Source organism: Vespa crabro, chromosome 1 (assembly GCF_910589235.1).
Source record: "Vespa crabro chromosome 1, iyVesCrab1.2, whole genome shotgun sequence".
Classification (NCBI taxonomy): domain Eukaryota; kingdom Metazoa; phylum Arthropoda; class Insecta; order Hymenoptera; family Vespidae; genus Vespa; species Vespa crabro.
In genome coordinates, this window is record NC_060955.1 from 15457559 (window position 1) to 15484608 (window position 27050).

Here is a 27050-nt window from a genome sequence, read left to right on the forward strand (position 1 = left end):
AATCTGTCTTTCTTATTTTTAGCGAATAGCAAACTATTCGCTTCAACTATTTCTACGATCAACGAAAAGAAAAAAAAATATGATTATAACGAGATAGGCGCAGGATATTTATGCGGGAGGTATAACAATAATTTATAATACGAAGGCAAAACGATGGAGAACGTCCAAAAAAATGGTCGTTTGTTGCGTAACTCGAGCCGTATTTCGAAATGGATGAATATAACGTGGACTGCCCTTCGCTCGAGTTCGCATTTTGCGGGCGTGGTCGCAGAGTCCTATATCAATTCTTTCCTTCCTACGTTCCACTACGGTCTTTATTCTCTATCTTTCTCGTTTTCGCTATATAATCACCAATAGAAAATCTTTTCATCCTTCTAAAAGAAATATATTAATTAGATCTTTTGAATAGAAAAAAGAAATTTCACAAGTATTTCAAGAGTAAAGATTTGTCCGTCACGTCCAGGGAGATTCAACGAGACTATAAAAAGAAGAGGCGAAGCGAGTTACTCTTTCCACGGTCTAGCAATCGATCGGAAAAGCAGCAGTTGTCCGGGTAAAACAGCGAAGCTTGTTCGAACGAGCTCTCGATCCTAAAGGGGCACGTTCACTGGCGTCGAGAATGCAACGATACTTGATCGGGACCTGATAAAAATTCGTGGGACGAGGCGGGAGTTTTTGGCGTCAGTACATCGAAAAAGGACCACCCCTTCTCTCTCTTTATCTACGAGTGACGCCCTGTAATTTTCGATCCTGACGAGGTACTAGGGTAGTGAGCGTGCCGAGGGTGCTGCTCGTACCGGTGGTAGTGGATTTTACGTGGGTAGAATCTTCGTGAACGCATCTAACTCCCAGACTTGGGAGCGAGAGAGAAAGAGGTAGTAGGAAGAGAGAGTGCAACGAGCATGCGCAGCCTGAAACCGAAAGTGCACGCCCATCCAGGCAATGACGGCCCTGAACCTAGACCTATACCCCCGCTTTCTGCGTCCCACGGTCAATCCTGTGTCCCCAACCTTCAAAACTCCCCCAACCCTTACTCCCAGCCTACCTCGTCGTATCATTATATACGTTGTGCTGCCGCGGTAGCGCCACTGTTCTCCTTCTATCGACTCTCTTTGTCTCTCTTGCAGTAACTCACACATTGTCTCGACCTATCTATATTTCTCGATCTTGAACTGAACTGGTATATAAAAGTATATTTTATGCAAAATTTCAATATATTTCAGGTAGCGAACATCATTAGCTAGCCCGCTCTCTCATCCACGATACTTTTATACCCTCGCATCTAGCGTGCAAAATAAAAATTTCAACGAACGATAAGAGCTCGTTTCTTTGTTCCTCGTACGCGTCTATTTACGTTATTCCCTTCGAAAATTTGATGCGCGCAAGATCTTGCGGTAGGACTATCGTGCTCATACCCAATAGTGATTCACTTTAGAATTGATTTTTATCCAGGAATAATTTATAACCCTCCTCGCTTTCGATAAAACGAACAGATGATAATCGTTTCAAAGATTATATTATCGTATATGCTATCTAAAAAAAAAAAAAGAAAAAAAAGGAAATACGAGGAATTCAATTTTGTACGATCACATATAAGTATACTGTTTCCCTTTTTATTATTATATTACATTACCTTCTCTCAACCACCCAACCTTTCCTCAAGCTCTCTACAGAATGCGGATTTTTTAATTGAGCAGCGGTGCTCCTTAAGCGCAAAACGGGATGAACCGTGTTTCTTTTCAGCGACATCTGGTTCTCCTGTACCTAAAGCGTCCCTACCTTCGTCTCTTTTCTTCTTCTTCCCTATTCTCCTTCTATCCTTTTCTTTTCTAACCGTGGCCATTATATACCGGCTAAAGCCTCATTCACGGTCACCGTCCTAGAAACCCGAGCCGATCAAAACAACTTTTTCATAGGGAGCCCTCTCGAGGACGATGGATTATCCTTTCTCTTTCTCTCTCTTTCCCTCTCTCTCTTTTCGGATGCCCTGATTTTGCGTTCCCTTCTTCCGTTATGCAATTTCTTCGGAGCCTTCGGTAACTATTAGAAAAAAAAAGAAAAAAAGAGAAAATCCGTATAGAGGCCCTAAAATTTTTCTCCCCTGTTTTACGCCATAATATTCACCCCCTCTCTTCTGTCTTCCACTATCCCTTTTATACAATATTTACACGTTTCGATAAACAGCAATATCCTTTGTGACCAACGAATTGAATTCGTCGCCGACTACGTGTATGTATGTATCTACTCGATCGTCCTATAAATCTCTATTTTCGATTTTGTTATTCATCAACGACAAATTTCATGTGTGCACGCATAGTGTACTTTCATGATAGAAAAAAGAAAAAGGAAAAGAGGGTGTGGATGATGGCAGTGGACGATTTGCGGCCGATACGTCACGTAATATGTTTCGAAAATTCACACGCGCTTTTTCCTATCGCTCCCAAGTTCTTTGAAATTTATCGATTAGATCGTAAAATTTTGGAGACCCTTTTCCTATATGTATGCCTTACATAGGCCTGGGTTCCTTAATAGAATCGACGATAACGTGAAAGAGAGTACTATCTAAATAATAACTATTTACATAATTGTCTATATCAAATACTTAAAATATTGCTAAGCAACTTGCAAAAACAAATACTTATTATTAGTATTTATCACATGCATTAAAACAAATACTATAATATTTCGAATTAATAATTGATCACGAATGTATAAAGAAAATAGTTGTTTCAAATAAAATGTATTAAATATTTCGAAAAAAATTTTTGTTATCTTGAATCAAAGTTTAAAATGGTTCCAGGTGCTATTTTTATTGAAAAACGTAAGTACGGCTTTCTCAGTTATATGCCATTTCGAGAAAGAAAGAAAGTCACGCAAAGAAAGAGGGAGAGAAAAAGAAAGAAAGAATTGGGCGGTCTCATGTTTCGTAACAGCTTTATGTTCCACCGATAAAGTTATGCAATGTAATCTAATACGTATTTCGTGTCGTTTCTCTGTCGGCGGTAACGGCGTATCGAAAGGCGTATCGAAAATGACGCATAGCACAAAGTTTTTCATCTCAGATATGTTTGTTGTTTTAAGTCTGATCATAATACCATTTACGTTGCTAGACGTCTCCGAAACAAATTGCGATCTTCGAAATTAAAGATGATCGTTTCGAGTTCATTTTACGTTATCGTAATTAAAAATGTATTAAAAATTTATAAGAAAATTTTATAAAATATGTATTTAAAAGGTATTAAATCTAAAAGATGTAACAAAATAATCTATTGAAAAGATACGTACACGTATGATAAAAATATATCGTAATATCTACTCTAAATGATTTTGGGAAGAATTCAAGGTTCGTAACAATCTTTAATTAAGTTTGCATTACTTACAGCATGACGCGGCGCCGTCGATACACGAAGGAATGTCGTCGTTAAGAAAGAATGAAAGAAAGAAAAAAGAAAGAAAGCAATCGATTCGATTATATCCAACATCGTTGTTCGGTTCAATATTTCCGCCACGCCTGAGAACTAGAAGTGAATTTCTCGGAAGGAACGGGACCGATCGATTAAAGAACGTAAAATAACTATTAACTATTTTGAGAACTCGATCGGGTGGTTATATGAATGCTTACGAATTCTTTTCGTAAATATAACAAACACGGAATACGTTTCATGGGAACTTTCCTGCTGATAAGAAAACGAGATAACCATGACAATCTCCGATTCGACCGAAAACATTTCTTTTATCTATTTTCGTCCATTATCTATTTTTGTTCAACACACTTACTATCAAACGAAAATTTCAATATTATATTACCTTACGTCATCAAATGATTCTGAAGATTATAAAGCGATATTATACTTTCAATCAGTCTCCTCTTCCATTGCGTAGATTGTAAGCCGCTATCATATCGTTCGACGTAACGGATAAGCTGGATATGCATATAAGTACTTACTTGCATCGTAGTTTCATCCGTGAATTTCTTTCTTTGCTTTGAGAAAAAAAAACTTCAATAACGTCTCCTTTCGGTAAAATGCTTTATAATAGATATTTTTTCGCGATCGAGTACTTGGTAAATACGATTATCGTTTCTATCCATTTAAGTATACCACACATATAAGCTATTTTTTAAAAACACATGATTCACACGCTTATTAAAATATTAGATATGCAATTCGCGTATCAATATAAAGAAAAAAACAGGAAGGCTTATCTAATGTTTCATATGATTCAAGCGCAACTTACGAGTCTAAGATCGTACAGTTTAATAAATTATCGATCTATTCCTTCATTGATTTATTTATCTTAATAAATTCAAAATTGGTCAGATCCGGTTCAAGTTTTAAACGAAACGGTTTTACTTGTTAGAATTACAATAACATAATATCTTAAGATCAACGAAAGAAGGATGATCGAGATGAGAAAAAGATATTAAGGAATAAACGAAATATTCGATAGAAGAAAACTTACGATTCGAGAGAATCGATCACGTGAGATCGATGAAAATCATTTACAATTTATATCATTGTTTATATCATATAAACTACGTCAAGATATTAAAAGAGTATAAACAAGTGGCACAAGATCTAATATACTTCGTTCTTAATATCTATCAAAACCGTGTAAGGCGATAACTAGTTTTCGAAGAATTATAATTATAAATAATCGTATGAATAAGCCGAAATAAGAAGTATCGCGAAATTTACGTAAGTAAACCAGTCTTCTCATTGTTCGGAACAATTGTAAACGGAATGTCGTGATATTCAGGACGTACGTAAGAATTCATGGAATAATGGCGTGTTGACTAATTGATAGTGAAATTGGAAAAAACGAACGAAAAAATTAGTTTTATTATTCTTCCTTCTCTGTCACTCTCTTTATCTCGTGATCTTACATTGTTTATTCTCTTGTGTATATTCTACGAATTCAATGTTCCAACGTAGTAACAACAGAACTTCGATATTCATCATACACACATATATACGACGTTCTCTTTCAATTTTTCGTAACGAGTCTCAACTTCGACTATTTCAAGCGGAACAAAGAATTACAGGGACATTTTTTTCATTTTACTTTTTGCTATATTACCAAGATTTTGCGGCCTATGAAATACGATACATCGAATCTCGATAGAAAATTAATGTCTATCCAGCAAAAGTTTCCAAACTAGACCATTGAAGTGCAACAAAGTTTTATTTGATGCAGTGCGGTAGTGTCTAGGTCACAATATTACATTTCAACATAGTTACAGAGACACACTTTTGAACATTCTTGTCCCTTGAGTGATACATACTATATAAACAAAAAAGTTTCGATTGTTTAAATCAAATATCGAAGGCACGTATGCACGGTATCTACGATACTCTTAACTTTCGATGGAATACCAATTTTTATGTAACACGTTCGTGTCAGTAGTAATACCGGTAGAGTTACAAAGAAAATAAAGAAAAAAGAAAATGATCGTTGGCGAGACAAAAAAGAGGAACTATCCAAAAAGGTGATACAACGAGAGAAAAGACGGGATTACCTTTATACAATTTCCGTGTAACTCCATGAGTATGAGAAAGAGAGAGAGAGGGAGAGAGAGAGAGAGAAAAGAAAAAGAGATAGGAGGCTCAGAATCGCGTGTCACGCGCCGAGTGCGTAGCACACACACGCTCGTCGCGGATTATTCGTAGGGCCGTCGTGAAAAGTAAAACGCGTTGGACTCTTGGTAGATACGATGTACAAGCGCATATACACGTATTCTTGGTAGTAGAGAGGAAGGGGAAGCTGCACGGCTCACTCGCGAGACAAAACGAGACGATTCGATCGGTAAGCGTGAGTAAGAGAGAGAAAGGGGAACGTGCGACGAGCCGTCCGGGGGACGAGAACGGCGGGCATCGATTGGCGCGCTAGCCGTGACCCCCACCATGCCGCTTTCGCTTTCACCCAATGAGGCCTCACTTTCGCGCTCGCCCGCGCTCCGAGCCACGGCAGCCGGCACGCTGTCGTCGCCGGTACTCTCAGTGATTCTGGTGCACCCTAAGTGTGAGCGAATGTGCGAGAGCGTGCGTTTTTTCCTCTCGTCATATTTCTCAGAGCCACGCACGAGAGAAAAGAGAGAGAGAAAGACAAATAAAAGAAAGAACGTGACAGAAAAAAACGTTCTTACGTTGGTGATTTTCTATTCGCGATTTGGTTGCTAATATTCATTGAAGGCACGAAAATTTAAGAGAGAGAGGAGAGAGAGGGGGAGTGGGAGAGAGAGAGAGAGAGAGAAAGGTCTTATTCATCCTTTGAAAATTGCGTTTCGTCGAACGTCGCGCGCGCCCCTCACCGGTGACCCTGACACTCGGACACACCGGGCACACACGGCGCGCACGTCCTTCTTCGTGTTCTACAGCAGGTGGGAGAAGAAAACAAGAACAAGAAAGAAGACAGAAACAGCAGCATTAGTATCAGCATCAGCATCAGCATCAGCATCAGCATCAGCATCAGCATCAGCATCAGCATCAGCATCAACATCGAAGCAACCGCCTACCAGTTCCACGGTACGCGATCATCGAGAGAAACTCGCCTACGTTGTTTCTCGTTACATTCGACTGAGTCATCGAGAGAAAAAAAAGAGACGCGTTTTCGATCTTAACGTGAAGTTTGTGCGTTTCGAGAAAAGAATCTAAAGAACGAAGTACTCCAAGTGTCCACCCTTCAACGGTGTCGCCTCGATCGAGCTGACCTTGACTTTGATTTTTCGCCGATCTTTGTGGTCTCGTTTTACCGAATTCGTCGAGTCAATTTTTGCGCCTGTAGATGGATGAATGAATCTTCCCTGTCGTCGAATTCTAACCTCTGAATAACATCTAGAACGAGACGCGCGCGCTCATTCGCCGATCAGGAAAGAGACTGAGAAAGAGAGAGAGAGAAAGACCACGTGACTTTCATCTTGCTTCTCGAACGTGGAATCGCGAAACAGGCGGGAAAATGACCAAGTGATCTGTACGTTAAGTACTCAAACGCTAGTAGCAGTTCGGCGTCAGTTGCAGCGTTTGCTGCTGGAAGATAAGAAGAGGAGGAAACAGGGTAAAATTATTGACGAAGAGGAGGGACAAAGGTAGGTGAGAGAGAGAGAGAGAGAGAGAGAGAGAGAGAGAGAGAGAGAGAGAGAGAAAGAGAGACGAAAATCAAGAAAAACGGCTGCAACGGCTTTTGAGGTCGCTTGTTTGAGAGCCATGGCCCCTCGGCGCCACGGCAACGGTCACGCTACTGGTGGTGGCCTCGGAGACAACAACGGTGTAGGTGCGACCGGAAGTAACGACGCCGTTCAAATGGACAACAATCTCGTGGTTGGCCAGAACAATAACATCAACAACGGCATCAACAATAACCAAGGTACGACTCGTTGCTGCACACCGACGGGCGAATGTCTGCGCAGTGACTCTCTTATTCGAATGAACGCCTTGCATGATACGGTCAAGGTTATTTGCAACAACGAGAACTGCCCGGTCGGTCAGTTTATGCATCGCGAGTGCTTCGATGCGTGGGAGCAAACGATCCTGACCTATCTTAAAAGCTGCGGACGTGCAAGAAGCTGGTCTGAGAGACAACGTCATCAAAATCTCTGGACGAAAAAAGGCTACGATCTTGCGTTTAAAGCTTGTGGATGCCGTTGCGGTCGCGGCCATCTTAAGAAAGACCTCGATTGGATGCCACCGGGCTTAGGTAACACTGCCAATCGTCACGATGAGAACGAAGCGAAGAAAAAGAAACGACGCAATCGGCAGAACACTCGGCCGACTTTAGCCGTGTCGGCCGGTCCACCGAACCACTCAAGTCACGTAGTTTCCGCGAACGGACGTGGCACCACCGAAGCACAACTTATCGAGTCTGGACGTGGCAGGGCCGGATCCCTTTCATCGAGCACCGGGTCGAGCTCACCGCCGGCCACCAGCGAACCCAGCGTCAGTCCTCTTCATCAACCCCAGGCCATCGTCAAGAAGAAAAGCAAGGTTGACTTTTTTGCAGATCGGGCCAGGTTAGTACAGATAGTACAGACATCTTCAATATATTTCCTATCTATCTATCTATATATGTATATTTTTCTTTTGTGATTGAACAAAAGATCACCGACAAAGATACGATACCTTACATTCGTAAGCTTTTTTTTATGCTAACAATAATAACTAACTTATCGTTACCGATTGATATTTGGACACGTCAAAATATTTTTTTGTTCCTCTTCTCCCCCCCGGTAGTCTCTTGAGTAATAATGGCACTTTAGGCCAATAGTATTTTTTTTCGATCGAGAAACTTTTTTAAGGTCCCGTATGTACGTAATATTCGAGAGATATTCCTATATATTCTGCGTGCTTTATATGCTATATCCTTTGTAAAGAAAGTAGTAGGCGGCTGTATCATTTTGGATCTTCTCAGAAAGGCTTACGGACGAACGGTTAAGAGGAGCGATTACCTCTTATAAACGTAACCTAATATCCCTAAGAAAATCATTCTGAAATTTTGATATCACTCTCCTGTTCTAGGATAAGATTTCAACGAAAGATAGAGGTAGTGTCTTTTTGATTTAAGACTATTGGTCAACTTAACCTATAAAAGGAACATTAGAACGCGATCTTTTGGTCGAATCGATCCGATCGGTTTCATTCGAAGTTAAGAAAATTAGAAAGAGAGATAGAAAGATTCTTTTCTTTTAGTTCGTTTCGAGGAACAAAGAAAAGGGCACTTGAGTAGAAGCAGAAAGCGGAAGTTCTTCCCCTATTCAGGAACTTTCCAGACGAGCTTTCCAGAGGCTGAATGAAACTGCGAGTGAGTTCGTTTTGCGAAAACAAAGTCAGAGAGAGGAAGGAAGGAAGGCACGTTAGAAGATATATATATATATATATATATATATATATATATATATATATATTCTATCAACAACCATATATATATAGGGTTGTTGTATACAATCATATGTCGTTTCTCGAAAGTTTCTTTACTCGAAGGGAGAAAAGACGACGAAGGGTAGCGAAGACTGAAGAAGATTACGATGTCGGTCCCACCCACGGTGTGCGTTTGAGGCATATTCGGCGCATCCTATATTTAGTTCACGATCTTCAGGCTTGGAAACCTATCCTATTTTTGTCGTACGTTCCATCGAATCTTTTCGACGAGGAAGAACGAAGATGATCGTGAAAAAGCATTATAAGCTTTTTCTATCCGACGTTTTCATTATCCTATGTATTATTTTTAATAGAGTATTATATACTAAAGAGTTGTATTGAGATGTTAGATCGCGTTCTTTTTTTTTTTTTTATTGTCGCAAAGATCGACACACCTAACAGACAATTAACATAATCGTATTCGTCGATAAACGAAGGAACAATTTCACTTATGTATATATGTTCATTTATATATATATATATATATGTGTATTGCGTGAATATAAAAATAATATATAGTATATCTACTACTACCGTGGTACGATTTCTATTTGTAAGTTCGGTCTCGTGTTGCGATTAAAAAAGTGCGCGTTCGCATAAAGGAACCGGAGCCGTTTTCGTTTCGAGCTCAATCAGGCGAGTCTTACACGACATGGCCGAATGCTTTTGCACTCGAAAGCAACGTTCATAGAGTTTTCAAAGCCCCATCATACCATAGGGATTCATCGAGAGTCTCTTCTCAATTTCTCCTTCATCTTGGCTTACGAGTGTGTATGTTGCGTGAAAATATAAAAGAAAAGAAAAAAAAGGAAAGGAAAGGAAAGGAAGAAGAAAAAGATGAAGATGATTATGAAGAGTGGTGGTGAGGAGGAAGTGGTAAGAGAGAAAGAAAGAGAGAGAAAAGGTACAGGAAAGAGAGGGGGAAATGTTTATGGCCTTGACCGTGGCCACCTCCTCAGGGCCATCAAGTAAAGGAGTCCGATGCTTTAGCAGCTTTTCAAGGCCGACTGCATTGAATCACGGCATCGCGATGCATTTAAAGAGGCAAAACGACGAGGGACTACATTCAAAAATTTTTACACACTACTACCATCTTTCTTCTTCTTTTCAAAGGACCCACTAATTCCCTTTTTCGATTTTTTTTTTTATCATACATTGATATATCGATTAAAAAAAATTCTCTAATCTGAAACATTCCTCTATCAGAACTTGTTTTTCAATTCAACGATAAAAGTCTTAAAGATGTTGCTGCTATTGTGTAATCCTCATCCAGGAAACGCGAGTTTCTTTTTATTTTCAATCTAACGACGTGTCGCTAGGAGGAAGCTCGTAAAATTTCCAGGAAAGTGTCCTTTGTCTCTTTCCTCCCTCTCTCTCTCTCTCCCCCTCTCTCTCCTTCCCTTACTCTTTGGTTCCCTATACAGCCCGTCTCGCGACACATTTTCCTCCTTTATGGGCTTCAATTAAAAGGAGGAGCTTCCTCCGAACTGCGCATTATCCTAAATCTTTCGGGTGGTTGTCGACCCAGAAGGGGCCACCATCTCGACGACACAATGACGAAGACGACGAACACGCCTTGTTCCGCTTAAGGATCGAGAGGATAACAACGAGGATGTCGATTACCAATTCTAAATATCGTTGTACGTAACTACAAAGGCAGGCAAGAGCAGAGGGTTGCTGGCTACTCGCTGCTACTAAAGGAACTTTTCTTTTCAAACTTCTCCTTGACGCTATTTTTAGGGAAAATCACTTGAAAGTCCTCAGTTTATCTTTTACATATTTATTTATAAGTTCTTCAAATCGCCAATCAGTCGTAAAAAAATTCTGTTTACTGTCGATTAGGATAGTTGATAATGAGTTTACGACAATCTTAAATTTTAAACCGTCGTCATAAACCAATCGATTTTTCTATAAAAAGGAAAAAAATATACAAAGAAAGAAAAGAAAATGTTGAACAATTCTCGAAGGAAAGGATAAACGTTTTTTTTTCAGTTGGATTTTTTTTTCTTTTTTGGATCTCTTTCTTTCGTAAAGTTCGTAGATGTTATAAATGGATTTTTTCGAAAAGTAATCTCGAAATTTAACAACCATTTCATGATTTTTTTCTATTCGGAAGAGCTGGCAACGATAAAAAATTATTTGCACTAGTTGCGTTAATATTAAATAAATCAGAAAAGCTGTGCACGAGATAAAAAGTACTTCTAAGAAATTCATATTAGCAATGTTTGAGGAATTTTTGATAATTGAAAAATGACAATGTATATAATCAATTGCTAATTGTGATGATTTATTTATAAATTCTTCGAAGAATATTAATGTTCTATGTATATGTATATGTGTGTATACAAATGCGGTTCATATGACGTAATTTTTCGTTATAGTTTTAGTAAATCTTGCTCCACGTAAATATGTCGTGTCACGTTTTTGACTCATCGAATTCATAAATTTTCCTCATTGTATGTAAGTACGTGGTTTATCATAAAAATAATAATAATTGCTATGATTAACGTTGAATTTCCTTCGAACTTGTTAATCTGTTAAGATTAAGAAATAGGATTTCGTTTGAGAAAATTTTATTTGTTATAAAAGATGTTAAAGTCGTTTCTCACTTTCACTACGAAAGTATTACATCATTAAACGCCAACCTTTTATTTATATACAACCATTATCCTTTTTTCACGCTTTTAATCATGATTATAACGGAATTTTATAAGACCCTTAATTATAGAGATCTTATCCATACGGATGAATTACACCATATTCGCATTTGCTATTTGAGTAAAAATTTACAGCTTCAGGTATAGTGATTATCACTTTCATCGTTTCTCCATTATCGATCGTTTTTAGTGGCTCTCGAAGTAGGTAAATGATCGTTACGTGTTATTCAATTGTATTCGATGTGATCAATCGATAATTCTTTTTTCAAACATAGTAATTAACGCGTGACGAGAAGTCTTCGATGATATTTAGAATATTACCCCATTTATTCTCGTCTATATTTTCATTATAAACTCAAAAATGTGCGTTGCAAAATGTCAGGGTCGTTTTTTCATATTGCTCAATCTTACAAACAAGTTCGTGGATCAACTTTCAAAGTTGATGAAATACCTTGAAATGCCATGAAGGCCACTCAATGTTGCAGGACTTTATTCAAAATCTTTTTCAAATTTTTTTTCTATCTTTTTATATATTAAATTTTCAAAGATGCAAATAATCATACGGTTTATATAATATGATAATTTAACGATGATATAACGGAATCGTTAATAACGGAAATAGTTGAACTATTGACAATTTTGATGAAATCTGTAGATTTTATTAGATTTTATATTGTAATATTTCATTAATTTTTATGTAATTCAGAATGCAGTAGTGGCATCATTGTCTTTTTTTTAACGCGATGTTTGTAAAACTTGATAAAGTATATCGGTAAATAAATTGGAGTGAAAAGTAAAGCAACGATAAAGATAGTGAGAGAGCTTAGAGGACCGGCGAGTTTGGGGATTGACCCTGAACCTCGAATCTAGAACCTCGACCTTCAAGTTCGCGAAAGCGAGAGAGAGAGAATGAGATAGATCTCCCAAGGATGCCTTAAAGAAGACGGGGCGAGATGTGTACCATCTCTCTTCTCCGCCTATCAGTTGTGTGTTTCTTTTTGTAAAGGTCGAATTTGCCCTTAATTAAATTCTCTTCGAAGGGTGGATATTCACCCTCTCCATGACAAATCCAGTTGAATTTTCGCGTTATTATCGGACCAAGAGGCTGTCCCCACCTTCTCTTTTTTCTTTTTCTTTCATCCCAAATAAGACATTCCATTCGCGCCACTGCGAAGCAAAAGAAAAGGTCGTGAGTGTTCCAATTATTAAAAAAAGAAAAAATAGCATCGTGAAAGATCAAGAGAGACGTTAAAAGACATTTTGTTCTCTTTCATTCACTCTATTTTCTTATTATTATATTGCTTATATATTCATACATATATTTTTGTACAATTTATAACATATACTTTACAGGTAACACGAGATTCTAATAATTTGTTTTATATGATAAGATTTTATGCATAGGATACTGGCTTAAGATGTATAATAAATCTGTCGTTTTTTTTTCCTTTTTAAATGGATTGTGTGAAAGTAATCTAAGCGTGACGAGCTTGGCTGTTGTCTTATGTTGCTTCCTTTTTTCCTGATTATTTTTTTTTCTTCTATCCTGAAATGAACTTGCGGAGTGTAGTCGCGTAAGAAGGAGAAAAGTTTATAAAGGGATTAAACTTCGTTATAACTCGTGCCTCTGTGAGTTTCTTCTTTTTTTTTTCTTCAGCTGCTACACGAACTCGTCTGATACTTTTTATCCTTCCCTCGGTGCTAGGTTAATAATAACAAGGTGACTTTCATTATTACCGCATGTTTAACTAACCGGCCGGTCGGTTAACGAGATTAGACGGGCCAACTATGGTATCGCGAAAATTACGCGCTATGCCGACCCACGTTTTAGTGATTTTAGTCTCTCTCTCTTTCTCTCCCTCTCCCTTTCTCTCTCCGTTTTTAAAATTTGCGATTGACTGGAACGCTTGAGATTAACGAAATCAAATTATTTTTAAACGCAGAAAGAGCTTGATAATTACATGATACCTAGGTGAGATTTTTTTTTTAATCTTGAGTGCCGAATTAATTTTTCACACAAACCAATTATATTCTTTTAATAACTTTCATAATTTTTTTTGCAGATCGAGGATACAAGAGAATTATTATATTTTTTACATTGTATTTTCCTTCCATCAGAAAAAATATTTGTAATATCTTGGAAACTTTATTGGAAAAGAAATTTGAAAGACCTGCAATATTGAGTGGCAGTCACGAGTGATCTTAAGGACATTTCAAAGTGTTAAATAATATCGTTGATGTATCGATCGACCATATTTTTTTTTATATATTTACATCGTTTTGATTTGCTTAATGATTATGAGAAATAGTATATAAAAGTATTTATAAAAAAGTATTATAGCATTCGTCGTGGAACAAGATTTCCGAAAATGAATTTCGTAGTCCTCGTCATTATCATCGTGGCTTATATTGTTCAATCGGTAGAAATGTCCTTCACACGTTGACCCAAACTCGCGTATCTTTTTTCTTGTATTTTCTGCAAGGGAGAAAGAGAGACGAAATTACATACCCGCGTATCCGTCGACGAATGCGTAATAGACTGTTTGCCAAATTTATGCAAATGCATAGATCGTATAAGTCGGGTAGAGGAAACGACGACGACACGCCTTCTCTTCTCGCATGTCGTTAACATTCATGAATCGAAAGCCACTCGTAGTCATTCCTCTCCCCTCCGCCCCTTGCTGCCCCCTCTCCCTTCCTCCCCTCTCCCTTCTGCCCCTTCTCTCTTCTTTTTCTCCTTTGTCTGGTTTCATCCTTCGACGATCGCTTTTGCGCCTTTTTTAGTAAGCAAACCACGCTTTTCCATGATATAAGACTAAGAAAAGGGGATTCTTGACTGGGCTGAATGCTTGCTTGATTATTTGGCTTTGTCATGAATTCAAATGCTATTTGAAAAGATCGTTAAAAAAATAATACAAAGGGAACAATGTTAGTTAACGAGAGAAATCGATAATTCGAGGATGTCGAGTACTTTTTAATTGGATTTACTTTTGTCCGATTCGAGGACAATTCTATATGAATCGAGATCACTTAGGTGAGATCGAATAAATATAAGATAAATCGGATTTTATCATTTAATGTATTATATATTTTTTTAATGAACGGAATATAAGTGTTACACTTATATATGTCTCTTTTTCTCTCCCTCCCCCCTCTCTCTCTCTACGATGGTATCTCTTGTAATTTTGGAGAGACGTATGTATCACTATAGAAAGCGAGAAAGAGCGAGTAGGAGGATGGGGGAATGGGGATAGTAATTTGGAAAGGTACAATGAGTACGAAACGGTAGGAGAACAGTCGGGCAGCCCTTCTCGAGGTTAATTAGCGTAGCCCGATAGTGGCATTCAGACTGTGTTTGTCGATGGACCGTTTTCACGGGTCCTCGGCTACAGGATGATTTTCGTTAAAAATATCCACCCCTCGGGCAAGTCTAGTTACATTTAAACCCATGCGACGTGCAGTACCTATTTTAGAGAGATAGATAGATAGATAGAGAGAGAGAGAGAGAGAGAACGCGCGGGGTGTTCGTACAAAGAGGTCACGTTTTCAAAGCACCCATCGAATGACCGTAATTAAAGGAAATTACGTCTCGCCTTTTGCAAAACACATTTCCAAAAAGGTACTCATGCCATTTGTGCAGACAGTCCTTCCGTTATTGATCGGATCGTGACAAGAAAATATTTATAGTTGATCGTTAATCGCGTCTTTCTCTCGATTCTAATCATGCAACGTAATTTTCGTTACGTCGTTCTCGGTGAAATGAGAAGACAGCTGTCCGGGCAGAGTTATTATATCAAATGGACGTTTCAAAAATTCTGCTAAATATTCGCGGTCAATTTTGATTTCAAGGATAAACGTTATCTTTATTACGCTAGTGTTCATGTAAAAGTATCAGAATTCATGCGCATGAGTTTTTTCATATGTATATGTACACGAGCTTCTTGTAGGAAATGTTAGAGAGATACTTAATAAATTTCTATTTCTTCCTTGTATAATTAGCTGTTAGAAAAACAGACATTATAATCGTCATCTTTCTCTTATATCATTCACATTTTTATCTCATATATAAAGCAGCCGTCTAATTTGCAGTACTCGCAAAACGAGCAGAAACGTAGCTCGGTATATGCTGCTGATATGTAGTCATCGTCTAAATCGCCGACTTAAAGACCGAGGAGAAACGTGAATCCTTATTTACGCGATCTCTATCCGTTATCTTTCTTTTTCTCTCTTTCTCTCCCTCCCTCCCTCCCTTCCTCTCTCTCTCTCTTTCTCTCTCTCTTTCTCTATCCCTGTCTCTCCCTCTCATTCTTTTTCATTATCAATTCTCAACTACTTTTGCTATTTTGTTCACACATGTTTACTATATTTCTTATTTATTTTTATTTCCTGATTTATTGATATCTCTTACCTTGGCAAAATTAAAAGTGAAATTTTATGTAAAAGCAGAAAAACTGATTCCTTTTTCTTTTCGGCTTTTCGAAGCCACGCGAACAAGTGCCTATTCATATGGCCCGTGCGAATTCGTATGAATTATTACAAGTCTAAGGATGGTTTACTGGTAATTGCTTTGTTAACCTCGTATTTATCTCTCCCGAGGTGCTAGTTTGCTCTTTTTACGCTTTCTCTCTCTCTCTCTCTCTCTCTCTCTCTCTCTCTCTCTCTCTCTCTCTCTCTCTCTCTCTCTCTCTCTCTCTCTCTCTCTTTCTCTCTCTCTATGTTTCAAACACAGAAAGGACGATTGTTATTACATCGAGCTCGAGTATGTTACTTTGCTCTTCTGCTTTCTATTTTGTGTAACATTTGTAATTAAAGAACAATAACGAGTCATTCTTCAGCAATAATTTTGTTTATTATTCTCAGATTCTTTTCTTTATAAATTTTCTCTATCGTTTTATAATCGCTATATACGATACCGTAAACGATATTTTGACGAATAAGATACCTTTTTTATTGTTTTTTTTTTTTTTTTTTTTGTTATAAGAAATAGCATGAGAGAATTAAGTGATAAGAATTTTATCTTTCGAACATACATTTGTTGTTTACTCGGTCAGTATAATTTCATCGTTGCGGACGTAGCAATTAAAAGCTTTTGCTATAAGGAATTTGTATTTTCATTGGAAATACTCGTATAGAAAGAAATTTATCGTTTGAAATCTATGTTTGGTGAAAGATTAATGTATAAACTCGAAATCTTTTGATACGATACACATATTGCCTTGTCGCACGATTGTTAGATTTATACGAAAAGAAGTAGGGGAAAGTCGCGATAATGAAAGAAAGATACGCGTCAAGGTAAAACACATACACGTGTCATGGTGAACAGTCACCTCCTTAATATTAGTTGCAGGAAAACTTTCAGATAAATTTTATACTTTTTTCAATCGAATTTTGATCGAGGTCAAGGGTGGAATACATATTGCGTTAAAACAAACTGGAAGAGAATAGAAAGTTTGATATTAGAAAATAAGGAGATGAGTAAATTTTATTTTAGAAAATATTTGTATTTTTTTTCTTTTTCTTTTCTTTTCTTTTTTTTTTTCTTGCCAAAGGAAAGAAGTGAGATTGCTCCTGTTTGCAGACGTTTCAACGTGACTCAATTTGCGTTGGAACGATTCAAAGGGTTAATTAATCATGAACGAATCACTCGGGGCCTCATGATCGTGTCTGAAATATCGAGATAATATAGCGAGATTGTTTATTATCTGTTTTCATAGAATACAGTACTTTCCTTTCCGAGTGTTTATATCGTGCGGGAAAATGTTGATCCTTTTTCTTTTTTCTCGTAGATACACCTATACACCTATTATAGCAGATTTATTTCATGAAATAGACGAAAAATCGTTATCGAGTTTAGCATCGAAATAAAGATGTGATGGGAGAGAGGGGACTCATGTTTCTTTTTAATAACATTTCTGGTTTAATTAACGAATCGAGTTGTCGTTTCTTGCAGTAGGAATGGTCTTTATTAACATACAATTAAAATCGGTGCATAAATGCACGTGAGAACTAAGGCCATAATGCGAATAAATTTTTACCTTGCAATGCGATACACGTAGAGATGTGCAAACGAATGAACGAATAGCGTGACATACACCAAATTTTTATCTTCTTTCCTCGTTCATTGTCTGTTGTATGTACTTATAACGTTTATTAATAGTAGAGGTAAAACCTGCCGTAAGAACCGGTCCCCAGATTCTTCTTGGTAGAAACGGCTCTTATTCTGCGTCATTTCGAAATATAGAAAAGCAAATCTTTCTTTCCTTTTTTTTTTTTTTTACAACCCTTTACAAATCTTTTTGCTTTCTATCAGTTCATTTTAATTTATATTCATATTTCAAACATCATTGTAACAATTAATGTTTTAATAATTTGTGACCAAAAACACATCACATTCTTCATTCATTATCATTTTTAAGTTTATTAGAGCTGATCCACGAAGATACTTGTACGTTTCTGCATAGCTCGAGATAGCTCGACATTTCAAAGTCAAATAATTCTTTCTCTTTCTTTCTCTCTCTCTCTTCCCCCTCTCCTTATCCATCTCATTTTCTTCACTTTATCGCACGCAATCGCATGTGGCAGCTGCTAACGTTCCTTCATAGATTCCTTGGAAGGATCTTCACGTCTCTAGTAATTCGTGAAGCGAATCGAGGAATCCCATCCGCATCGTTCAAGGACATGGTGAGACGTCAAAGACGGAACCATCTTTCGAGGGTCAATCCTTCTTTTTCTTTAATACGTTCGCTGTCCTTTTGATGTACGTTTATATAGAATCGTAAAATAAATTCGACTAGAAATTGAAGACGAAAGTAAATGGAATGTACGGATCTACGTTTGAAAAGGGTAAGTGCTCATTAAAAGAACAGTCACGAAACAATGGATCAATATCAAAAAACTTTCAATCCTTCAAGATACTACTCTCGTTCTTATCGATTATTGATGACCAATAAACTCAAGAAACGATTGTTATCCATTCGATTTCGAAAATAATTACAGAACCGCACTATGTGATTACTTACGAAATCTGAGAACGGAAGGAAAACCGAACGAAGGAGAAAGGAGAAAGGAGAAAGGATATCTAAGAACAGCACTCGCTTGTACACAATTTAATTTACTTTTTTCATATTGAAAATAAAATCTCACGCGTGTCATTTCGTGGAACGTATATGTTGACAGCGTATCCTTAGCTATCAGAGACACGTAGATATTATTTACGGGAATTTTTCATCTCCCGTTAAACGAGATCGTCCGATTACATGTCCGTCTATGTCGCATTTTACACTTGGTGTGCATCGTATATAAAACTGACGTGAGAAAGTTTCCCGAGTTGAGAAAATATCGATATTTTCTCTCTCTCTCTCTCTCTCTCTCTCTCTCTCTCTCTCTGTCTCTCTTTCTCTCTTTCTTTTTCTCTTTCTTTAGTGGACTTAATAAGATAATGGAAGAGTTCGTTCGAGCTATTACTACTTGTTGATGTTGCGGATACTCTCTCGTAATTCGTTATATCATCGGACACATTAGTTAGCAAGTCGTGATTCCGTGAATTGCTTCAACGATTCACCATAATCGACTTTACCAGTAGCATTATGTATAAGAGATCTCCTACACGTCTTTGTTTTTCGTCGTAACTGCCTTGGACGGTCTTCTAATGTAGATAATCGTTATCACCGTAATGTGAAATAGAGATAGATAGAGCAATAGACGGAAAAAAAGAAAAAGAAAAAGAGAAAGAAACAGTGAGTTGAATGGGGTGCATCACTTACTTAACCCTTTGCTTTGCAGTCTGCCGTCCTGTCTGCCGTATACTATACCCTGTCTAGCCTTCTAATCTTGTTCGCAGTACTGTTAAGTTACACTATAATCGTTCTCTGTAATTTCGGTTCGTAACAAGCCTCTCCAATTTCCTGATCTCGATTAATTATCACATTAACTGTCTCGTGTCTTATTATGTAAAAATATCTATAAGAAAAGGTCAGACCAATCAATGAAATTCTTCGTTGAAAGATGAGAATAATATATTCTTTCCAAAGTATATCGCGATCGCAAGTGCAAGTGTACCGGGTAAAAAGATGATCGGATTACCAAGATCAAAGTGTCATTCTCTCTCCCGTTCTCTTCTCTCATTTCTCTTATAAAGATCGCTCAAACAAATGCTACAGTGACGGCAGGCACCTGTACATATATAAGCTCCTTGCGTATTTATAGATAACAAATGTCTTGTTTACCCCCTGCATACCCGTCGTTCTTTTTATAAGTGTCTCTTGGTGTCTAATAGAGATGAGGAAGAGTGAGGGGGGAGGAGAGACAGAGAGATGCAAAGAAACGAAGAAAGATGTGGGTGTGGCGACAAAGTGTGATATTCCAAAGGTAGTTGATGTTCAAACGGGAATAAAGAGAGAGGAAGCTAATGTGATCAAAATATACGTTCCCAGCATTTGTTCGATAGTCGGTCGGTTGGTTGGTCGAGTGGCCGGTGTATTAGCGATGTTTTCGCTCGAGGCATTTTTGCGCAGTTAGTCGATAAAGCTCGTGACTCGATGCCCTTCCGTTTCAGGTCTCAATGACAATCCCAATAGCACCTACACGCATAGAGTGACCGAGCGTGCGAAAGAGAGAAAGAGAGAGAGAGAGAGAACGCGCGCGCGAGAGAGAGAGACGCGAGAGAGCCACGCGTGCGCTACCCACCGATCTCTGACTCTCATTCTCCTCGATGCTTTGGGCGTGTCACGAGCGGACAGCGCATCGATTTCGCGCGAGTATTCGTGCAAGGATACACGCGTGTAAGATAGTCGACAATGTTGTTCGGTAAATGCAGACTGTTTTTCCTCCCAAGTATTATGATCAGCTATGCAGAGAATATTTTGACTTATTATGATTTATTTTAACTTTTTATGCTGTTTTTCATTTTTTAATATTATTATTAATACGCATATGCATACATATATATATAAATTTGATTTGCTCATGCGTCATAATAATTAAATTCATTCATTTGCCATTGTTCGATTCACTATATAGAGTTTGTAGTATGTGACTGGATCGACTTTACGATTCATATCGCACGTGTGCTCTAACCGATCGAAGTTCTTCGAAGTTCTTGTCCTTGTGCGAAGGCAAACTACGACGACTGAAATAGAAAGGGAAGGAAGAAAAGACGTGATTTTCTTCGAGCGTTAAAAGTCACGACAAGGTCAGATAAAAATGCTCTCCCGCCTAGCAGAGTCGAGTTGAATACAGCTTGAGTTGTAATCTTGCGATTATTTCGTATATATATCCCTTAGCCACTGTTTACTTTGTGATAACAGTGTTGCTGCACACACGTGTACTTATCGTTGATAATAGAACTGACGTTAATTGGACCGCGAAGCATGACGATCTTCGCTCAGCAAATCTGTTGAAATTTGTTTGCGATTTACATCTTGTTTAATTTAACAGACCATATTATCGTTATACATTGTCGTATTCTGTATGTAATGATAGGATAAACTTGGATATAAGTTCATTGATTTGCAGAATATTTTTAAGTCCTCGGTTAAAAACATTTTTGCTTATCGACGAAACAAACTTGTTCCGAGTTATTTTCATGGAAGTAAACATGCGATATATATCCCCACTTACGATCGACCAATGCTGTGATTAACGAAAGTATCGATTCGTATCCATCTCTCTCGTGACAGTATTGCGTAACGTCGTTGAGTATTAGTCATTCTAAAACAACTAGTCAGTCAACGTAGTGATGCAACCACGCGCGAACGTTGAGATTAAAAACTGCAAAACCCAGGAGATTTGCAAGACGATGAGATGCCACGCGTGTGATTCATAAGTTCACTTTGTTTTTTTTTTTTTATGATAAAAAACTATCTTTTTGACCTTGACTCTTTTTTAAAAATGACAATATTTCAATTTTTTTTTCTTTTTATCATCGTCGCCCAATCGTATTCAATTTAGATAATATATCGTGCATGTTCTTACTTTTTATGTGAAATTTGTATTCCAAAACAAGTACATATATTATTATTGCTATATATATGCAGATAACTTTTACGATTCGATTCTCCAAAGGAATTCTCTCACAGGAAACGTACATTCTCGTGAATGTGTGTGCGGTAACTTTCAAAAGTTATTTTTAAGCACTCATTATCCTCCTCTGTTAGCACGTGCTACGATTCGTTAATTAGTCGCAACGTAATCCGTTGCCCGTATTTGTTTCTGCACCTTTGCCAGTTACTATTATTCACTTTTCTCTTCGAGATAGTCAAATTTGAAAATAATTCAACTCGTTGATCGTTAAACCCTTGATAATATTTTGTCGAATGAATTTATATTGTAAGACCGTGTCTATTTGTTTAAAATGAATCATATTCGGATAATAATGTCGTTAGCTATCAATAAAAAAATAAATAAAACCTGAGTCATTCTCGTTAAGTACGTTTTCGTTTTTATCAAGTTATTCGCCTGATTAACGCAAAAATTGCACCGTTTAGAATGAGAGAAAGAGACGTAGGGAAAACGAAAAAGAAGAAATATAATTTCCTCGAAACTTATTTCTTAAATAAGTTCCTCGAAAGGCTCATTAAATTTCGATAACTTACGCGATTTTTCATGTTATCTTTGCATGATTAAATCATGATTAGCTAAACGTCTTTCTACTTGTTGAATTCTAATATAATAGAATTCTTCGAATTGACTTAAATTAGACAGATATTTTTTATCATATCCATCGATAACGGACGTTCATATGTAAATATACTTTCATTAATAATTTATACTGTAATGAAATCGAAATGAAATGTTGAGAGGTTAAAGTAATGGGAAATTGGAATTATATAAAAATGTCAATAAAAGAAAAAAAAAAAAGAATAAGCATTTCGATTGCAGTCGTTCGCATAACAAGCCTCGTGTATTTTCCAGTTTGTTTTCCTCCGATAGTACGGCTACATTGGTGGTGTGGTGAGGACAGAAGGGAAAAATGCGTAATATTTTCGTGACCCTTGCTTGACATTGCCAAAAATAACCGATACGGGTAACGATAGGACGATTTCATTCGAGTGGAGGCCAAGGTTAAGGTCGAGTTGTTTCGTTCTCTCTCTCTCTCTCTCTCTCTCTCTCTCTCTCTCTCTCTCTCTCTCTCTCTGTCTGTCTGTCTTTCTCTGTCTTTTTTTCTCTTTCTCTCTCTCTCTCTCTCTCTCTCTCTCTCTCTCCCCCTCTCCAGATCGTAGCTCTCTGTCACACTTGTCTTCGTCTGCTTGCATTTGTTTGCTTGCTTGCTTATAGTCTCTCTTTTTGATGACGTAACTTGCATCGTTCAACTAACGGTTCAAACTTTACGATTGTTGTCACTTTTCTGTTTTCCTTTCGACATTTTCTTTTAATCGTTTATCGACTTTTACGAAACACAACTCTTTAAGTCATTTATTATTATTAGTTACTTGAGTTTTGAGTTCTTCGATTTGATTATTCGTTTGCATTTCTTTCGGCTCTAGTAGGTTTTCTAAATAAAGTACTTAGATATTAAGATGCTTTTAATATATCTTCATTTTATTTATCCGACAGTGACGTTGAATGATATTTCTACATAAATACGTTCTCCTAGATCCCAAAAGCTCTCTTTCGAATAAACATTCTTACATCATCGCTCCTTATAATTCGCACTTCTACTTCGAGAAGGAATGCGCACGTTTTTTATCGTTCCGAGTCGATATTTTTAGATTTTTTTCTTTCTTTCTTTTTTTCTTTTTTACAAGATCGTACGGGAATCTAACGTACGCGTGTACAGTTTGAAAAGCTCTAAGCTAGCTCACCTTGTCCATATACGTATAAATTTGTGTGTACGTAAAGATATATATGTACACATAAGATATATGTGTGTATATATATATATATATATATATATATATATATACACATCTACACGTACAAACATATGTGTACGAGTTTTATCGCGCATTCCTTCTGCCGCTTCCTTTTCGAGGGTTATCAAGGGATAGAAAGGAGGGTGCGGAATTATTATGAATCACGAGAAATTCACTGGATCCTCCCCCACCGGCTTTTCCCGTAAAAGCCTTTCAAATGGAATGTTTAGTTCCTCTCTCTCTCTCTCTCTCTCTCTCTCTCTCTCTCTCTCTCTCTCTCTCTCTCTTCCATGCGCACACACACACACACACACACATTCTGACTCTCATTTTCTCTCACTTTCTCTCACTTTTCGTTAAAAGAATTTTATCAAACCTTTTTTAGAGACCATCTATTGCGAATGAAATGACGTAGAAAAATTTCAAATGATAGACGTGGATAGTGTTAAGGTCATTGATAGAAATATATATTTGTTGACTTGACTTTGTACTACGATCAAGATTGTAATAACCCTGAATTTTTATTTTCAGACAAAGCTGCGGAGCCAATGGTATCTTCTCCCGTCGCTTGGACTTCAGCGCATTTAACAGCTTGCCCCGCACCAAACTGAACTCCTATCATATTAAGGTAAGAAATTTGAAGAAATTAAATAAAGTTTACTCTCATTCCTTTTTCATTAGAATTAATACATTGAACGTCGAATTAATTTAATAGAAAAATCTATGTGTTCGTTTAATATCTTTCATAACCTTTTATAGATAAATTTTTTACTTTAGACTTTTATATTATACTTATTAGGGAAAATACTTTTAAAGATTTTTAAGATAACAAAAGAAATCTTACAAATTTTTAAAATAAAGCTTTTGAAGATGAAGTGTCAATCACCGATATTTAATAACGTGATAATAATCATCGAAAGAATGTAGAAATTATGATTTAAACATTTTTTTCGTATTAACATTTTTATTCGTTTCATTTCTCTGATTTTTTATTTATAATAAAGGCTACAGTTTCTATGAACGATCGAGATCGCATAAACATAATTAACGAATTAAAAGAAAGGGCGAGTTTTCAGTTTAGCTTTTCTAATTTCCAACGTCGAATCAAAGTATATCATGCGAGTACCAACCCGTATGAGGGTTCCCTTTTTATCATCGTTGATTAATCTCACGCGAACCCGATCATTTTTTTTTCTTTTTCGCAAACAAGCAAAGCGGTACTATCCGTGCGCGCACGCTCACGCCCTTCCGAGCGAATCCTTTCGCGCGTTGCGTCGTAACACTGTCGTCCTACCCCAAATACGAGGGAAAATCAATACCAAACCCCTTGTTGGCTTTACCGTGCACTTACTCTCGCATTTTCTGCACGTACGCGTTTTGCTCCTACGCACGCGCCGTCACTTCCTGGAGGGTTGTATAATTTTTTTTATTACATTCCGTTTTGTTTTACATATATTCTCATCAAGTTGTATGACTCTTTATCGATAGGATCGATCGATTCGCAAAAAAGAAATCAAGATTATTAACGTTATTTTATGTCTATATCTATTCGTGCGAATAAAATTGCGTAAGTAATAATTAATATAGTACATACTTATTATAGTATATTCTTATTATAGTATATTATTATAGTATATTCTTATTATAGTATATTCTTATTATAGTATATTCTTATTATAGTATATTTTTATTATAGTATATTTTTATTATAGTATATACTTATTATAGTACATACGTGAATATAAATATCTGCGAAAAAGGATGAGAAAGCAAGCACGAGAAGAGGGGAGAAACAAATACTTTTTCTATGGCGCACATTACACACACACAAGAAAAGTCATCGAATTATTCGTGCGTTGGATGGAGGACCCGAAAAAGGGTTCGAATCTGGCTGTGTAATATGACAACGTACGTATTACGTTTTGGACATAATCGATAAACGAAAAACGAATTGGTATACTCTTCATTCTGCCGTTTCTGCATTCTATTCGTTTAAATTGTACAAACAGAAATGTATGGGAAAGTTGGAGAATAATTTTCTAATTATGTGGAAAAGTTTTTCATATTTAGCCTTAGCTATTGAGATTAAGATGAGAAAGAAATGAAACGAGAGGAGATGAGATTGTAGGACGTCGGTCGACCTTGACCTTAACCTTGACATGGGTTCTTTATTTTAGGGGGGGGGGCTGTGTGTATATATATATATATGTATGGTAGGTGTATGTGTATTTATGTATGGATGTATATATGCGTGTGTTAGCGAGTGCAAAGTGAAGGATGACTAGTAAAATAGTCGGCTCCCCTAAGAACTCGGCTAAGTGCCTGCGGCTTTCCGAACGAGCAACCATAATCGACCTTGTTCTCTCTCTCTCTCTCTCTCTCTCTCCCTCTCTCTCTCTCTCCCTCTCTCTCTCTACCCTATTATATTTTAATCGAAAGGACTTGACACTACTGTTCTCTGGCGTGTAAAAAAAGAGAGTGTGTTATGCCGAAAGGGTTAATTTAGTTTCGAGATGGCTTCGATGTGTGTACTTCGATAGTTAAATTGCCGTCAGCTCGTTGAGATAATACTAAACTGTTAAATTCATTTCTCCTCCCTCCTTCCCTTTCTCTATTTATCTATCTTTTATTTCCTTTTTATTTTTTCGCTTGATATGCTTGTTTTACAAAAAAATAAAAAAAACACGTGTACGATATTATCGATGAACGTTGTAAGAAAGATAAAAAGTGAAAGAAAAGATCGAAGGATTTTTTCTTATTACACTTCGCGTCAAAGAATGATCGTAAATTCGTAAACTTTCTTTTCAAAAAGAGCTTCAGATATGGTAGCTTTTCTAACACAAGACCGCACTAGGTAGTTCAGTGAGAACTTCGAATGCGAAAAGAACGACGAAAAACGAAGAGGAGAAAGACAAAGAGAAAAAGGAAAGCTAGAGAGAGAGGGGGGAGAGAGACGACCCTTACAGTGTATAAACGAGAATATCGTACAGTTTGTAAGACCGAACAACCACCGTTGCGAGTCCTTGTTCTTTTCGACCAATCCTGTGTACCCTTCTGACGCGGGAAAAGCCGCCAGTTCTTTGTACCGCGAACGAATGAAAATAAAGGGTACTCTCACGATACCACGGGCGAGAGGAAAGAAATATTCTTTAACCCTTTGAGCAAATACGAACGTATATTTACGTGTCGTATTTTAGTCAGCTTGCCTCGTAGCACGAGCGTACATAATACATCCACGGTTAACATTTTATATCAAAGTTTTAGTACTATTGTTAATTTATTAATTTATTAATTTATATCTGGTCTGGTTTGCATCTGGGTAATCATTTCTAAAACTTATCTCACAAAGGATTATACAAAATTTAAGAAAATAATGTAAATCCAAAACATAGAGAATAAATGAATAAACTTTTGTTTGTTTTAATTCTTTCTAAAGAGTAACATACGGAACAATTACTTTTTACACTTTATAGACAAATGAATTTAAAGTAAATTAACCATTAACACGTTGAATGCCATAGGGAGTCATTAGTGACGGCATTGAATTTGCCTGTAGCACAATGGAGGAGGGGGGTGTCTCCAGTGACCGGCGACATCAAAATTACTAGAAAAACATTAGAGTAAATGTCAAT

General features: G+C 37.1%; 1 protein-coding gene across 1 annotated transcript in view; it reads left to right on the forward strand.

Moving 5' to 3' along the window:
- Positions 1 to 3288: 3288 nt before the first annotated feature.
- The window catches only part of LOC124428712 (headcase protein), a 110517-nt gene continuing 86755 nt past the window's right edge, over positions 3289 to 27050 (forward strand). The window contains exons 1-2 of the mRNA XM_046973093.1: positions 3289 to 8005; positions 23950 to 24046. Of these exons, the coding sequence (XP_046829049.1) occupies positions 7203 to 8005; positions 23950 to 24046 (900 nt within the window). The 5' untranslated portion in view covers positions 3289 to 7202. The remainder of the gene's footprint in view (positions 8006 to 23949; positions 24047 to 27050) is intronic.